The sequence below is a fragment of the Microtus pennsylvanicus genome, chromosome 5, assembly GCF_037038515.1.
Source record: "Microtus pennsylvanicus isolate mMicPen1 chromosome 5, mMicPen1.hap1, whole genome shotgun sequence".
Taxonomy (NCBI): domain Eukaryota; kingdom Metazoa; phylum Chordata; class Mammalia; order Rodentia; family Cricetidae; genus Microtus; species Microtus pennsylvanicus.
The window spans coordinates 66,791,153-66,808,788 of NC_134583.1; the positions used below are offsets into that span (position 1 = coordinate 66,791,153).

The 17,636-nt window shown below is 46.0% G+C and overlaps 1 protein-coding gene across 1 annotated transcript in view; it reads right to left on the bottom strand.

Moving 5' to 3' along the window:
- Gtf3c1 (general transcription factor IIIC subunit 1) overlaps window positions 1-17,636 on the bottom strand; it is a 68,288-nt gene that overhangs the window by 38,965 nt on the left and 11,687 nt on the right. Inside the window, exons 5-7 of the mRNA XM_075972149.1 lie at window positions 15,643-15,739; window positions 12,092-12,215; window positions 1,133-1,294 (exon numbers count right to left, since the gene is read on the bottom strand). Coding sequence (XP_075828264.1) covers window positions 1,133-1,294; window positions 12,092-12,215; window positions 15,643-15,739 — 383 coding nt within the window. The remainder of the gene's footprint in view (window positions 1-1,132; window positions 1,295-12,091; window positions 12,216-15,642; window positions 15,740-17,636) is intronic.

Sequence of the window (17,636 nt, forward strand, 5' to 3'; positions counted from 1 at the left end):
TTGCATAAGATTGTGTTCTCCACTGGGCTGTTCCAAAAACAACGTGTGGTGCCCATTTCATGTGTCTGCTTACCCTCTGCTTTTCTTCCTTCACGCAGGAGCAAAGGCCCCCACCAGAAAACAGCAAATACATCGCCTAATCTGAACTCACCAGTCTCAGAGCTATAAGTCTTGTCTTTAAAAATTGCCAAGAACAGAAAACAGACTAAGACAAACAGCTAGCTAAGCTTCTTGAGTGTTCCTGTGGGGGGCACTACTGTAGGTAATCTATGCCTCTGCCTTTTATCCTGAGAATGTGCTCATACAGGTTTGTTGTTTTGTTTTTTTTTTTTTTTTTTTTTTTGGTTTTTCGAGACAGGGTTTCTCTGTGGCTTTGGAGCCTGTCCTGGAACTAGCTCTGTAGACCAGGCTGGTCTTGAACTCACAGAGATCCGCCTGCCTCTGCCTCCCGAGTGCTGGGATTAAAGGCGTGCGCCACCATCGCCCGGCTCTCACACAGGTTTTATCCCAATGTGATGGTTAACTGTAAGTTGGTTTAATGGTCAGGCACCATTCTTGGAATAGGCTCATGAGGATATTTATTTCTGGAGGAAAGCGGCCTGAGAACAGTTTAAAGGGTGACGTGGGAAGATATGCCCAAATATGGATGGCATCACATCATCAACCGGGAGCCCAGTGAGAACAAAAAAAGGGGGGGAGGGCAGGGGGAATGACACCTCACATTTTCTCTCTCCACTTCCTTCCTACCTGGGTCAGGAGCAGCTTCTTCTCTTGCTCTGGATCATGAAACCTATAGGATCTCTAGGAGTTTCCCTGGGTCTTACACTTGTGCCAGCTATGGGAGGCCTCAAAGTCTATGTCATGTGAAAAAAAAAAAAACCGCTAATAAATCCCCTCATAGACATATTACAACTCTAGAGAACTCTATTGTTCTAACACACCCTGTTTTACAGACAGGGGAAGCAAGGCTCAAAGACCTAGTTAAAGCCATGTATCAAGATAGCAGCAAGGCTCCACCCTGAACCTCACCCAAAGTTAAAGCTTGGAGAGAAGCTTCCTAGGCTTTATGCACTGGAGCCCATTTCCCACTCCAGAGCTCACTCAATGGCAAGTGTGGGTAAAAAAGACTCACTGAGCTCGTAGGTCTGCGTGAGCATGTCCCGCTCAAACACGATGTCCACAGGAGGCACACCCTTAGAGATGACCTCCTCATCGTCGTCGTCATCATGGTCATCCTCCATCTTCCGCTTGAACTCCTTCAGTAGCTTAAGGCACCGAACCATGACATCAGTCCCTAGGAACAGGGCACACATGAGCAGATGGCAGGCATAGGGTCTCGTGGAGAGCAGTGCATGACATCCTGAAAGGTCTTAGCTGAACTGGTATCACAGCTAGCTCCTTCCCTACGTGGGATGTTTGCAAAGTCTAAAACTATACATCTTGGGGCTGGAAAGATGGATTGGTGGTTAGGAGCACTTGCTGTTACAGAGGACCCGGTTTCAGTGCTCGTAACTGGTTGGATCTATTTCCAGCTGCAGGGGATCCAATGATCTTTTAGCCTCCAGGGCATCCACACACTTGTGGCACATGTCCACACATACACTGATAAAAGTAAAAATTAATATAAATAAAATGAATATAAATTTAGGAAGAAAAACCAAAAATACCTGCAACTCTTAGGAACAAGACTTGTGTCTTGTGATTTTAGATCAGGAAGAAATATATGTGTAAGAGGAGTAGGGAGGAGCCCTGCCAGTTTGCCAGAGTAGCTCGAGGACATGGCCTATCCCTTTGAACAGTCTTCCAGGACCCACACTTGGGATCTGCTGAAGAAATGAAGAACATTTTTTCCTTTAAAGCCAATAAGAGGCCCTTCTGGGACTCTAAAGGTGGAAACTTAGTTTACAAAAATAACTCAAAAAGAAGCCAGGGCAAACCCGACTAACAGGTCTGAGCTAGCACCCTTTAAGATATTGGCTTTAGTGATAAGTATAGACAAGGTGGGGCCCAGCTGCAACAAAACCATGCTCTGGGCTCTGAGGGAAATTTCCATCTACATTCAGTTAGCTAACTGCAACCTAGCATACCAGGAGAAAATCCAACACTCATGCCCAACAGAAAAGACAACAGAGAGAAACTATGAAGATGCCTGGTACAGACACATGCCAACTCACTGATACTACTGACCCCAGGAGTCATCTCACAGATAAGGAAACTGAAGCAAAGAAGGGTTGGATCTTTCTGAAGCTCCCAGGGGCTTGTCAACAACAGAAGCAAGTCACTCTGTCAGATTTCTTCAAGTAAAAGGAGAGTTAAGGGTGAGCATGGCAAATACCATGTGAGTTCAGAGTGTGACAACTCACCCCAAAGAATGAACTCTGGGAAATTTATCACTAAGCCCTAGGACAACTGGAAGAGGTGACAGCCTTAGCGACCACAAATAAGCCTGCCCAGAGTCCAGAAGCCAAAGGGAATGAGGGTGGTGGGTGATGAGAACCTGATTGGTGTAAGCCACCTCTGCCAGTCTACCTCTTTGACTAAGTGGTATGTTCTCTCTGTGCATCAGTTTCCTCAGCTGTAATAGAGACAAGAATAGCACCGGGGATTCAGATGGCTCGGTGGATAAAGGTGCATGTATGCAAGCCTGATGATTTGAGTTCAGATTTTCTGTTCCAAGTGGTAAAGCGTGCCGAAGTGCCAGAGCACGGGAGGCTGCGGGAAGATAATCTCAAGTCCAGGGCCATTCCGGGCTTCGGTAGCAAGGCTTTTCCTCAAAGGGGAAAAAAATTCTTTCTAATAGATCTCAGAGATGGTGCCTGCTCAGGAGACACTCACTACTGTTTCTCTCCTTACAACTGCCCCGGAAGGACACAGTTGCTAAGGGCCAAACATAACACTAAGCTGCTAGACTGTGAGGACCTTAATTCCTTAACAAATGTTCCACAAACATTTATTCTGTACTGTGTCCAGAACAGACACAAACAAGACAGGTTTCCTCCACTATAAAAAGAGACACAATGGGTCTGGGCAAGGCAGGTGGATACCGGGCTTGCTGTGACACAGCCCAGGTTGAGAGCCTGGCTCTGCCCACCACAGGGAAGTCCCTTTTCTCTTTGAGCCTCGAGTTTCTCATCCCTCAAGCAGAGCTAATTCTAAATGCATCTGGAATGGACTGAGCACTTGGGGACGCTTAGAAGTGAGCTGGGGGCAGGGTAGAGCAGATGGCTGTCCACTGCATGGGACAGTGAAGGGGGAATTGGGGAGTCTGATCTGGCCATGGAAGACAAGCACTCCAGGCAGAGAGGGTAAAGAAGAAGCAATGACAATGGCACTGAACAGCAAGGCAGGCCGTAGAAGGAATGTCTACAGGCCAGGCAAGTGATGCTGGGTTTATTCTATAAACAAGATGTTTGGGGCTGTGGGAAATGTGGCCAGTGGCTTGATGGGAGATCTGTAGGGAGTAGGATCTACAGGCGCTAGGGCCCTGGGGTCTCTCTTCAGCCCAGACCCAAGCCCAGACCCCCACACTTCCCTCTCCTCATGGTCCTACTCAGTCTCTCCAGTGTAGCATAAAGGCCTGAGGAACTAGCCACTGCAGACTCTGCCACGTGTTCTTTGCTCAAATCCCCACACCAGCACCACCCTCCTGATGATCTGAGCAGTAAGCATTGCAACAAAGGAAAAATAATAGAGAGGTCAGGAATACTAGGAAAAATAATAGAGAGGTCAGGAATACTAGAACTCAGCTCAGTGCTACCACATTATCTGATGTTCCTATCCCTGCAAGGCTGATCCCCCAAATCAGACAATACTGGTACTGTCTGGTACTGTATCAGGTACTGTCTGGCCTGGTTTCCTCTTCTTAAAGTCTAGGACAAGTGCAAAGACAGGTTTTACTTACTGCACAAGGAAACAATAACACTAGTAACAACACACATGGGAGCTTGACAAAGGTCTAGAAGCTCTCATTGTTTTTAGGCTACAATTTCAGAGTTATCAAATAGCCAGTGCAAACGTCACCTCCCCAAATACTTGGTCTGAGTTGGCACCTGGCACAATTAGGCCCCCTCAGTCCTAAAATATAGAGAAATGTTGGAAAAGGTTGCTGGAGCTGCAGTGCTGACCAAAACTGCACCAGAAAGCTAACATGACTCAGCTACCTCCCCTATAACCAGGCTGGCCATCTGATATAGGCAGCTACGTGACCAAGAAGTGTCCAGGCTCAATCTCCACCCCAAGCAATCAGCAGATTATACTCTAGGAAGAAACAAAGAAAAACCTCTCCTTCCACACACAGCCATTGGTAGAGAACGTGCTGTCTGCCGCCATTATTGCTGACACCAGCCCCCAAAGGTGAGACATGCCTGTACATTCCTGTTAAGTGCTAGACAGTGGCCACCTCAGGAGAAGGGACAAGGGCTGCTCTAACATGCCCTGGCCCCAGCACAAGTGACTCAAATCTGTGTTTACACCCTGGTAAAGGTCAGCCTTCACTCGAGTTTTCCTTTAACGGTTTCTGCCATATTAAAATGTTCCTGCTTCTTTTATGTACATTAATTACTCACAGCAATTACTTTTAATTCTTATAGCAGGTGTCCTTTAATCCCTTTTATGTAAATAAAACTGCTTATTTTAGCTGGTTTCATCATCTTCAAAACACACCACTAAAGTTTTAGCTTTTAAAACCTGGAAGAGCCCCAGCATTTTATGCTTGTCTTTTATTCTGTTTTCCTGGTTTTTATTCTTTTCCATTCTTCTTGGCTTTGACACTCTTTTAGGCCTGTACATTTATTTTATTAAATTTTTGATTTCTTTATATGACTCGTTTCTCTCCTAGGTTGTATACTTTAATACTACTATAATTTTGCTAATATCCCCCTTCTTAATGGTCACAATTAACTTCACTGTACCCTGTTATATTTCTTGGTTTAGTTTTTACTTATTTCAAATTTAACAGCTTGAATGAGATTTAATTCACATATTGTACAATCTATACCTTTAGTGGGTACAAGGCACAGCCAACTTTAGAAGATCCTTAACCACCTCCACTCCTCTATGTGAGCTGTCCCCTAAACATTACAGCTTGCTTCCAGATTTTCCCACTGGACTTCCCTACAGGTAATCACATGGCAACGCCACCTTGGGGGCCACTCTTTCTCACTTGTCTTATTGACGGGCTGCTGACCCACCTGAATGACCTCCATGTCCTCTGTGTCGTGTCTGTCACTGTCTGATTTCTGGTGCTGTGCGGCAGGGTTTGAAAGTACAAGCGTGAGTTCTACTTTACTCCTTTCCCTTCCGGATTTCAGAAGCAGACCCTCAGCTCCCACAAGCCTCCACCAGACAGGGACCAAGGAGTCCTATAATGAACGCTGCTGCTTCAGTCCATGTCTGTTTACAGAGCCCTTATATTTCAGTGGTGTTTCACAGTGCTCACAGCAACTGATCTGTACAGAGTCTGTTAAACTTGTTCCAAGTTTCTGCAAACAGAATGCTTTCTCAGCTCGACTTTCAGATTTTCCACTTTTAAGTACAGAAACCCAGGAGTGGGGATGCATACTGAAGTTAGTGTCTGTGGAACTGTTTATTTCTTAAGAGTCACAAAGACAAGAGATCAGAAGGCGGACTCAACCCCAACCCGTGAGAACTGGATGTGAGCTGATTACGTGGTCATCAGCCCAGCGCAGGCAGATGTGTGCTGCCCAGTGCTTCCAACTGTGATCCTATTTATTGGAAGGGAAGGCCAAGTTCACTTCTCTCTCTTTCCTTCATTTCCTCAGCACAATTTAATAAACACACGGTGGCTAGTAAATACTTGAGGAAAATAATTTTGTAAATCAGAGCAGTTCAGAAGAACTGCTTTCATTACAAAGATTATGTTGCTTTTGCCAAATAGATATGGCAAAGTGTGAGTATAAAATATGCCTAAATCCACCTGACGGGGAGCCAAAAAAAACCCAAAAAAACAAAATATGCCTAAATCCAAACTCGTTTTAAGGGGCTAAAACAATTAATATATACTCAGGTACACCTATAAATTTATATGAAGTAACACATCTTTATTTATTAAACCTCGCTTTTCCATAATGCCTTGAAAGAAACACTTTATGTTATTATTTTTTTTTAAAACAGAACTGACAAAGCTCAAGGCTAAACCCCTGAAAACTGTATTCAGCTCTTGTTGCTTGCACAAAAAAGCAACTGTAGTGGTGATTAAATTAAATCCACAAAACAAGGACCAAGCACTTGGCTCCAAGATGACTCACCGGGCCTAGGAGTACAAAGAAAAGGGTTTGGCCAGCTCAGGACAAAGTACAAGGTCACTCAGACAAGCAAATGAACTAGGGCCATGAGGCCAATGGGAGGGCTGGCTGTGAGTCCAGGCTGCAAACTCAACAGAGATGGGAGGTTATGTAGGTACACAGGGGCTACCATGGCTAAGAACAACCTTTAGCAATCAAGATGGGCTTGGTGTGCACATGACAGTCTCAACAGTCTAAATGTCCTGACTGATCAGCTTGGGTGCCAACTCTTTATCACTAACTGTATTCTGAGTCACGCTGACCATTCATGCCTTCCTAGGCCAGGCATAAGGTGATACCCCATGGACAGACACATCTTGAAGGTGACAACAGACCAGAGGGAAACAGACTGTGTTATGCAGCAACAGGCAGGTATCACTGATGAGTGGGGAGGTGGACCCCACCTGCCTGTCAATCACCATGAAAGAAATGTATTACTACTTACTTTCCCTTGGCACATAAGCTGGAAGTCAGACTTCCCAGGTTAAAAAAAAAAAATCCATGTTTTAAATTCCAGAAACCAACTCAATGAAAACAAATGCTGCCGGCTAAACAAAATACACCTCTAGCCTGCTGTGGCGATACCTGCCTTTAATCCCAGCACTCAGAGCACTCAGAAGGCAAAGGTAGGTGTGAATGAATTCTAGGCCAGCAGTGTCAAGAGCAAAATGGTCTCAAAAAAAGAAAAAAAAAACCTAACTAACTAAAAACTAAAAAACCCCTCTAGATCTATCCTACTGGCCATGAAGCGATGGCCCCACTCAGAGCCCAGCAATCCCCATGATCACTGTAGCACCTTTAAAAGGTAGGGGCTATTACTCCCATAATCCAGCTGAGGGAAAAGGGACATGTCTAAGCAGGACTACCTAATCTCAAAAGCCCACTCGGCCAGATGTATTAGTACACGCTTTAATCCCAGCACTCAGGAGGCAGAGGCAAGTAGATCTCTATGAATTCTGGCCAGCCTGGTCTACAGAGTTCCAGAACAGCCAAGGCAACACACAAGAGAAACTGTCTTGAAAACAACAAAAATTCATTTGCATAGCTGTTGGTATCAAGTAGTTACTTTGAATTCACGGGAACCTGTGTCTGGAAGAAAGCTCTGGCCACAGTATCTCCCTTCAAGCTCTTCACAGAAGAAAACATCAAATTATTTAACACCTTTCTTCCAACATCCCAGAATACTAAAATGTACCTTTGTTCTCCTGGCCTGGATTTGCGATCTCTTACCAGGGTCCCCCTTCACCAGTCCTGGCTCCCTAGACCCCATGTTTCCTTGTGTCTTGGTTTCCTCTGTTACTTGATAATCCCTAGGAATGCGTATGTGTAGAGCTAGTCCTCCTCAGTCCTCATCCATGGCAAAACTATAGAAAGGACTCCAGGCTAAATGACCAAGTCCTTCAGAATTAAAAAAAAAAAATCAATTTGTAGGCATGTGGGGGAGGGGTGCAGGCATGGGTGTGCAATGGAGATGTGTGGAGGTCAGAGCACAATTTTTTGGAGGTCGGTTTTCTCCTTCCTTGTTTTTGAGTCAAAGTCTGTGGTTATTTTGAGGCTGCATTTTGTGCTGTTCTGTCCCGTGTGAGCTTCAAGCCAATTGTCTGCCTTCCATCTTACTGTGGGAGTGTGGGGCCTAAGATTACAGATGCCAGCTACCACATCTGGTTTTTTAAATGAGAGTGTTGGGAATCAATCTCAGGTTATTGAGTTTTGATGAGAAATGTCCCCCATAGCGTCAGCTGTTTGAATACCTGGTCCCCAATTGACAGTGCTGTTTAGAGCTACATAGCCTTGCTGGAGAAAGTATGTCATTAGGAGTAAGCTTTGAGAGTAAAAATCCTCATCTACTTATAATTTGCCCTCTCTGCTACATGCTCGTGGTTGAGATGAAGGCAGTCAGCTCCCATTCCGGGCATTATACCTACGATTTGCTCCCATGCCTCTTAGACAAACCCTCGGGAACCACAGCCAAGATGCCCTTCCTCTTAGAGCTGCCTTGGTGTTCATCACAGCAGCAGAAAGTGTCTACTGTATCAGGGATTCCAGGTAAGTGCTTCTCCCCACAGATCATCCTGTTAGCCCTTCCTGTGCAGTTCTGACGGCTCTGATACAATGGCATCCCACTTTAGTCCACTGGGAAGCCTGGGGTTTCCTGGAGAAGTCTTGCAGTGTTGGATTTCAGTGTGGATTTGTGTTCACTATGCTAGAAACATGATGGTTCATTTTCATCTAGAAGCCTATGTTCTTCGGATCTCAATCTATTTTTGACTTTCCCCTTCCCCAACCCTCTGTATGTTTCTCTGTGTTCTTCTGTTCTCTGTGCTGTGGTTTGGAAAGTGTCCCCAAAGGCCCATTGTTAAGGACCTGGCTGGCAGCCTGTGCTGCTACAGAGTGGTTCAATTAAGATGTGGGGCCTACTAGAAGGAAATGGGTACCAGCAGCACAGCAACACCCAATTTCAGGAGACATAGGGCTCTAGCCACACACTCCTCCCCAACTTTAGCTTCAACTTGGCATTCCACTTCAAGTCTCTGAGGTCTTTCTCTGCACCTCTCTCTCTCTCTCTCTCTCTCTCTCATTCCACTTAACTGCTGACAACCCTTTCCTTCCTTCTCCCTTCTTCACAGCCTCTGCTCTGCTTTCATGAACACAGCACCCGTTCCTTTCTGAGGATTAAATTTTAATCTACTTTTCTTTCTTTTTTTCCTCCTTTTTTGAGGGGAGGGGTGGAGACAGGGTTTTCTGTGTCCTGGAACTAGCTCTGTAGATCAAGCTGGCCTCGTACCCACAGAGATCCACCTGCCTCTGCTTTCTGAGTGCTGGGATTAAAGGTGTGCGCCACCACTGCCCAGCTTTATTCTACTTTCCAATGGTTTCTGTGTCCTTGGATTCTATTAGACTTTATTTTCCTCAACAATGTGGTCACTTTAGGCTGCTGCCTGGAGACCGTGTTTCAGGAGGCGGTAGGAAGGGGAAAGCTGCATCATCTGGTAACCAGGGAAGAGTGAGCTGTCAGATGTGTTGGAAATGTGATGAGCTGTTTTCCTTAGCTAGAAAACTCCGGCATTCAGTATGTAGAGGACTCTGTTGTTCTTTTTTTTTTTTGGTTTTTCGAGACAGGGTTTCTCTGTGGTTTTGGAGCCTATCCTGGAAGTAGCTCTTGTAGACCAGGCTGGTCTCGAACTCACAGAGATCCGCCTGCCTCTGCCTCCCGAGTGCTGGGATTAAAGGCGTGCGCCACCACTCTGTTCTTGAACTGGTCACTTTCTTCAGAACAGAAGGCTCCAGTCCCAGGCCTAGGGTTCTAAGTCTAGTTGTCAGTGTTCTAGAGACTGGACAGTTCTAAGAGATTATGTTCCCTTTTAGAACAAGGTACTAGAAGGTTGGAGCAAAGCTCAGGGGTATATATAGGGCTTACCTAGCACACACAAGCCCCATGTCCTATCTCCAGCTGTTTCAGAGGCTGTGGCTGGAGGCTTAATGAGCACAGACAAGGCATTCCCAACCCACATTCCTTCCTTTTGGTCTCACCTGCAGCATGTGGCTGTGGAAGTGGAGAAAGTCTAGGAAACTATGAAAAAATGTTATCAAAGGAGACGAACTAGCAACTGCTGGGAATCACACCTCTTGATAAGCATACATTCTCCACTGCCAGAGCTCCACATTGTCTCAGACTTGTTCTCATGCCCACGCATCTAGAAACCCTCCAGGCTCCTAACATATGGGACATAAAAGAAAAGTGAGGTGTAATGCTTCTCCCATAGACTGTCAGCCTGCCCAGTTTTAGTCCCGTCCATATTTATCCTCTCAAAAGCACCTGGAATCTCTGATTTCCTAGCTTATTTCCAGTCGAGAGGTGTCAGCTTCTAGTTGCCACCCTTTATAGGAACTTAAGTTTTCCCAGTCTGTTCTGCCTGCTACTACACCTCCAGCAGTTTTGAGCAGCAAGTGTTGCAAGAGTCCCTGCATGCCTGCTGCCCTGCTCCTTGTTCTTCTCGGTTTACTCCTGCAATGTCTCTACCATCACTTTGGATGCACTTGGGCGGAATACAGAGAAAAACATTTATCTTCTAAATGTCCTATCTTGCTGAAAGCTCCAACCTTCAGATTTTACAAAGATTTGGCTAAATAAGAAATAAACAGCATGGGGCAAGAGTAAAAAATAGGGAAAAATAAAGGCCTTTTGGTTGCTAAGGTTTTATAGCCTGCTTGTGCAAGTTTCTTTTTATAAACTTATGTGCATGAGTGTTTCGCCTACATGTGTCTGTGTACCATGTGTGTGCTCTCAGAGGCCAGAAGGTATCAGAACCTCTGATCTGAAGTTTTAGATAGCTGAGAGCCCCAGCTGGAATGCTGGGAATTGAACCCAAGTCCTCAGGAAGAGCAGCCAGTGCTCTTAACCACTGAGCCGTATCTCCAGCTTCTAGCTTAAGGTTCTTTAGTCTACTCCTGTAAAGTATCAGCTGCTTAAGTGTACGTGGTGGTGTCCGTGCAGAGGTGGGACGTCTGTATCATGTCTAAGTCAATTGCTCTCTACCTTAATTTTTTTTTGAAACTGGGTCTATCATTGAACCTAGAGCTCAACAATTAGGTTAGAAGCCAACAAGCGTCAGGGACCCACTTATCTTCACCTCACACCCTCTCAGTCCCCCTAACAATGAGATTACAGGAAACTCTGCTTTTACCTGGGCTCAGATTTTTTTTTTTAATAATTATTTATTTTTGTTTGCATTGGTGTTTTGCTTAATTGTATGTCTGTGTAAAGGTGTCAGATCCCCTGGAACTGGAGTTACAGACAACTGTGAGCTGCCATGTGGGTGCTGGTAACTGCACTCAGGTCATCTGGAAGAGCAGCCAGTGCTTTTAACTGCTGAGCCATCTCTCCAGTTCCCGTGAACTCGGATTCTTATGCTTTTTTGGCAAACACTTTACCTACTAAGTCATCTCCCAATCCCGCTTAGCATCTTGGAACTTTCTTACATGTAAGATGCTGATGCTAAGACCTACCTTGTAGGGTCACAAGAAGAACAAGCAGCGCAAAGCAAGCAGTCTTGTGTGATGCACACATAGCAGCTACAGTATCATAGCTAAAAATCGCCATCATTTAGTAACCTTTTGCTGTGACAGTGTAACAGTTTCTCCTGCATTTGTGGCAAAAGTACAGCATAGTGACATATAGTATATAATGCTTGATAATCAACTACTATGCTACTGGTTTATACAGCACTATGATAATTTTAGAATGTATTCTTTCCATCTCAAGAAAATGTTTATTTCAAGTAAGCAGTATGCCTGTATATCCAGCCAACTTTGTAACACCTTGTGCTGACTATCTCTTGATTACACCAAGAGGCCACACCAAGTGACTGACCCTCGCCATTTATGTGTGAGTACATGTTGTCCTGTTCATACCTTGAACATGTCCTCATGTTATCTGACATGATTGTGCTTCAAAATAGGGCTGGGTAAACAGCTCAGTGGTAGAGCCTTTGCTCCCAGCACGCACAACACTCTGGGTTCAGAGGTTTAGCCTCCAGTACCAAAAAAGGAATGAATGAAAGAACGAGGAAGGGCCTGGTGTAGGAGAAAGACTGAAGGAAGATGCCTTTATAGAGGAGTCTGCTAGAATGCAGAGCTGCTATGGTTCAGTGAATATGTCTCAGGTCCTAGATGAAAGCACTGAGTACTAAAGGACTGAATAAGGAGTGTAACCTTCACACTCCGAGGCAGAAGGTCACCAGAGTAGAGAACAGCAGGGAAACCCAGGTGGAAACAGGCTATGTTCTTACCTTTCTTGGTCTTACAGGGACCACACTCAGGGTGAATCTCCTGCAAGGGAAGGGACACCACCTTGGCTAGCCCAGCATTTAACATGTACTGGTACAGACGCTTGAATGTCCTTTCACACAGCCCCTGCAAAACACAAGCCCATGGGCACTATTAAGCAAGACACTTGAGAATCCCAGAATCGAGGAAACATCAGTGTTCGGGACGGGGGTTACCAAGGGACAGTAAATGAAGAACAACTGCAGGTACTAACGAGACTGCCAAGCTGCATTCAGGGAACCCAACAAACTCTGGAGCAGCAGAGAAACCACCCTGCTGTGGATGCAAGAGGGGAAAGAGATGTACATAAGAGACCCTGGACAGGTAGACAGGGAGGAGGTGAGACAAGTGGGGGCAGCGCTAAGAGGAGGATTCCCACCAGACACTTTCCATACTGTATCTTTTTAATCTAAGTGTGCATATGAATTTTTCTTTTCTCTCTCTTTTCTTTTCTTTCTTTTTGATTTTTTTGAGACAGAGTTTTGTTGTAGCTTTGGAACCTTCCTGGAACTAGCTCTTGTAGACCAGTCTAGCCTCGAACTCACAGAGATCCACCTGCCTCTGCCTCCCGAGTGCTGGGATTAAAAGCGCACGCCACCGCGTGGCATGTGCATGAATTATTAATAAAAAGACAGCCTTCTCCAAGGCAGTGGAGCAAAAAGAAAACAAAATTTTAAAGTTATCTAAGGAGCCAAAGAGATGGTCCAGTGGGTGAAGTACTTGCTAGCAAGACCAAGGACTTGAGTTCCATTCCCAGGACCCACACGGTATCTGAGAGAACCAGCTCCAGCAAGTTGTCATTTGACAGTCTCTCAGGCACCAGCCAGGGAGAGGTAACCAAACACCTCTGGAGTCATCAGAGCATGTTGTCCCCAAGGTGCCGTAGGCTTACACTCCCTGGCAGACCCTTACACAGCACAGCTGAAAGTCAGCTGCTATCTGCTGTCTGTTACATATGTGCCACATTTCTCTAATGGCTGACAACCAGTTTTAAAAAATCCATACTGGGTAAAATGTCCTGCCTCCAGCCAATCTACTCCTGGTCCTTGCTGCCACCTGGATGTATAACCCCTGGACAAGCAAGGTATGAACTGGTTGAGAAGGTGCTCATGACTTTTAGTCATGACTCAGTCTGCTCTGAGTCTTAGGGACTACTTCATTCACTGGAGTAGACAGCAAATGCCTATGGGCCTGGCACACATCTGCAGCCCACTCAAAGGAACCAGCACTTTCACCGTTGGGCTATACAACATATGGTTACCCAAGATATCCAGATGAATCCTGTCTGGCTCCTTCAAACGCACTGGCTTGGACATGGTGCCTGTCATTAATCTAGCTGAGCCTCTCAGTGACGAAGAGCCTTTGGAAATTCATCCATCAAAACACAAGCCAAGAACATGGTGTTGAGCTCTGGACCATCCAGAATGAGGGAAGATAATGTGGTCCTGCCTTCAGGGGACCTGCACATTCTGCCCAGCAGAAAGATCAGCAGGAGCCCTGCCAAGGGCAGCACCCACCTCAGCTACAGGCCAATTTAGTTGGCTCTCCTTGGAATCTACTGCCAGGGGCAGACTGGACATCTCCAGAGAACACAGAAAGCCTTCGTGTTCAACAAATCTCAGGCTCAGGTTCACAGAGTGCTGCCCCTCCCCCCACTGTTCCTTTTTCTACACTGCCCTTAGCACAGAACACACAGCAGCCCAGCATGAGCCCACGACCTCACCTTCTCACCAGCAGCTGCTGTCACATCCCAGTCTGCCTGAGTGTTGGCCGTTCAAACCAAAAGTCTGAGCTGCACCTTCAAACCTTGTATCAGTTTTCTTACATCCTAACTAGGCTACCGCTCACCACTGTGTCACCTAGCCTGATGGCCAGGATCCAGGCCTCCTTCTCTCAGAGCCTCATGCTCCCCGTTTCCTTCTTCCTGGGCTTCTCCATGCAGCCACTGACACAGAAATTTCCTGAGGTTGGAGCTTCCAGACTCCAGTCTAAGCCAGGCTCTCAAGAACTCCGTCATCTTCCCTCACCTCCAGCCATCACTATGCAATCATTGCTGGCCTCTGAACGCCCCATCTCTGCTGGGGAAAGTCTTGCCCCACTGTGAACTGCTCTGTGAAGCAGCCCCAGCTGTCTAGGGCCACACCTCCCACTTTGCTTTCACCTGCTAGTGTCCCCCCACCCAATTACACAGTCCTATGACAGTACCACCTGCCATCATCACCTACTTCTGCAACTGTGGAGTTTGACCCAGCTCTGACTAAAAACACTCGCTGAACCACGTGCTCAGAGATAACCATGTTCCGGAGCAGTGAGGCCACAGTGCTGACTGGAGCAAGATTAGCCCGCTTCCTGTCCTGAGGGAGGCGTACAGCAGTGTCCCAGTCCCTAGTGAATACACAGGATCAGGGAACATCAGAGCAAACACTGGCTTTCTTCAGCCTGTAGCAATTTTCCTCACTTCTATTTAAGTCTCCTATAAGGTTTTTTTGTTCAACCTTCCCTTGATTTCCCATTTTTTGATCAACTGAGACAGAATTACGCTCTGATCCCAAACTACAGGGCATCATGGATAGCAAAGGCATTGGTTCTCTCAATATATGGGAGGTAACAGAGAGTAGAGGAACTTGGCGGAGCTGGTAGTTGCAGATGGTTGCCATCATGAGAACCTACGGGGCAAGGCTTGCCTGAGCTTTCAAACTTAAATTTCTATCTGAAATCTCAAGGTGAATAAACAAGGAAGCCAGGCCACTTTGAGGCCCCTCTGAGGAGAAGGGAATGCACTTGATACCATGATGGGAAGAGGCCTTCTCCCGGTAAACGATGAAATCCAAGTCTAGCAGAGCACAGGGAGACTCCTGTCTACTGTCCTCATGTATGTCATCAGAGAGACCACTGAGTCCCCCTTTGGGGACTAATTACTGCACATTCTGATGTGCAGCTTCCAGCCCTGTGGTTTAGCCTCCAGGCAGTCTCTTCTAATGCCTAATACTGGCTCTTGGCTAAGTTCCACTCAGAATTATCCCTTGGCCGTCAGGCAGCAATGCCACTGAGTCTCCTCTCACACCCCTTCACAGCTGCTACTCCTGAGCCTAAGACACAGAAGGTCAGTAATTGCTTTTTTTCTTCCTGTTACTTCAGCATAAAACCACTGGGAGTAAAATTACAAGTTTCACGATGAAAGAAAATCTAAATGTCAAAATTTACCATCCCACATGGACTCTGATGGTGGGCCTGAGAGCAAACCCCAGAGGAAATGAAGTCAGTCGAGGGTAAGAATTTCAAAGAAAAGCAACATTTTCTCACTGTGCAAAAGAAAGGAAAAGGCCAGGGTTGGGGATATAGCCCTGGTAAAACGCTTAGCAAGTTTTAATGTTCGATTCCCAGCACTGCAAAAAATAAAAAAGAAAGGAAAAGGCCATTTGAAGGGCTCTGGGAGGGCAGCAAGTCTTCAGTGCACCCCCTTTCAAAGCTCCCCAGGTGGTATGCAGCCTGCAGGCCCACCTCAAGGGCTTACCAGTTCCTCCCTCAGCTTGCCCAGAGTTTCAATCTGGTTGCTTCGTGTGCTCAGCATCATGGACAGCTTCTCCATGAGGATGTCATACTTGCTCCTCCTGAAAGAGATACCAGCCAGTCACCTGCTGGTCACTCAAGACCAGCTGACCTTTAGAGACGACAGCTCATATCCAAAGCTATAGTGACAGTGTACAGACTAGATCCCAGGGCAGAAACATCAGTCCAATGAGTCTCTAAACCTCCTTACCTTTGAATAGCACTTTAAAGGTTAGGGGGGCCTCTCAAGTTCTGCCTCAGGTGCCACTTGAAGAGGAGTGGGGGTTATTTCATGATGAAGGTTTCTCCAAAATCTAGGCCCAAGGCTAGAAGCATCTTTGCATTTATGTTGCACTCCCTTCACTCCATCAAGCCCTCTCCTGTTTCTACTTCTGGCTCCCCTGGTGTGACTGACCCACTGCCCACCTCCCCTGTAATATGAAATTGATGTGTCATGATAAATGTTTCCAAGGAAACAGCATCCAAGGAAGCTGATGCTCATGGAGCCTATGTCTGGGGAAGGGAGGGAGGAGAATAAAACGGAATCGTTCTGCCAGTTCAGCTAGCCATGGGCAGCTTGGCTTGACTCCTTGTTTGAGGGGAAGAGAAAGCACATGCAACGGCATCCTCGGTGAGGGAAAGAACAGGACATGGGCACTGCACTTGGCTCTGGCACACGGGAAGCAATGTCATGACCATTTTACACAAGGGGAAATAACAGGTCAGAGGCACAGGGACTCTGTCCAAACTGAAACGAAGACACTGACTTACCCTGAGCGCTTTCCCTAGACCCCAGCTGCCACCCTGTGCAACCCTTCTGCGATCATTAGAGGTTGCTGGTAAACCACTTGCTTGAGTGGGCTTTGTTGCTATTTTGTTTTAGACAGCCTCACTCTGTATCCCAAGCTGACCTCAAATTCAGGATCTCCATGCCTCAGCCTCCCAGGTGCTGGGATGACAGCTGTAGGCCTCCAAGCTAGGCCAGTCACAAGTTTGACAATATAGTTACTTAACTAATGGATAGTATGAACCATTAACATGTAAGAAAAAAAAATCTTTCTATAACAGTATTTTTAAAACACAGGCTGAGAGATGGCAGAGTTGGCAGTAATGGAAGATGAATTAGGACTTGTGACATTTTGATGTACAGGTGTGAAGGGCACTCAGCATCACAAGATGTCTGACAAGAGTACCAACGGCTTTTACTGGACACCTAGTCAACAGTCTGCATCTAAGTATCCACCTGAGGCAAGTCATAGGCACTGCGACGGGTGTTAAAAATTAAAGTCATACTTAACCCCAAATGCTTACTTACCAGCCTGTTTGAGGGTGCACCTGGCTAAAGGGAGTAAAGGGCGGAGACTCTGACAATTGGCTAGTGGTACTGCCTATCTCCACCATGGAGTTTGGTGACCAAACCTGAGTTTTTGGGGTGTATACAACTCAGGGCTGCTTTTCTAGATCCTGTACCTGCTTGTCTATTACCCACCCTGGCTTCTGTTCCTCCTACAGAGATGGTCATGGTGGACTAGGCAAATGGCACAATTCTTGCTTCCACACTCTTTTCCAGGGTAATTACTCACTCAAAAAGAAAACACTTGTTCACTCCCAGACTCCCCAGTCCTTAGAAGGAAATATGCTTGCTTTCCAGGGGGACTGTATTACACAGCTAAAATGGCACCTTCCCACATTGTGACCATCTGGATGAACCTCAATGTATCATCACACAATGATTATTAGGATGTATGACTGAAACACATTCAATCTGAGATCAACATAATTCAACAACTTTTCCACTGCATCCAATCAAACTTCAAATATTTTCTTCCACACGCTTCAACAAAATGTTAATTAATAGTGCTATATTGTTGGATTGCATTTTTCCCCTTTCTTTCTGTATTCAGAAACCCTCAGTCAGGTTTTCTAAATGAGCAAGACATACTTTCATCAGAAACAAAC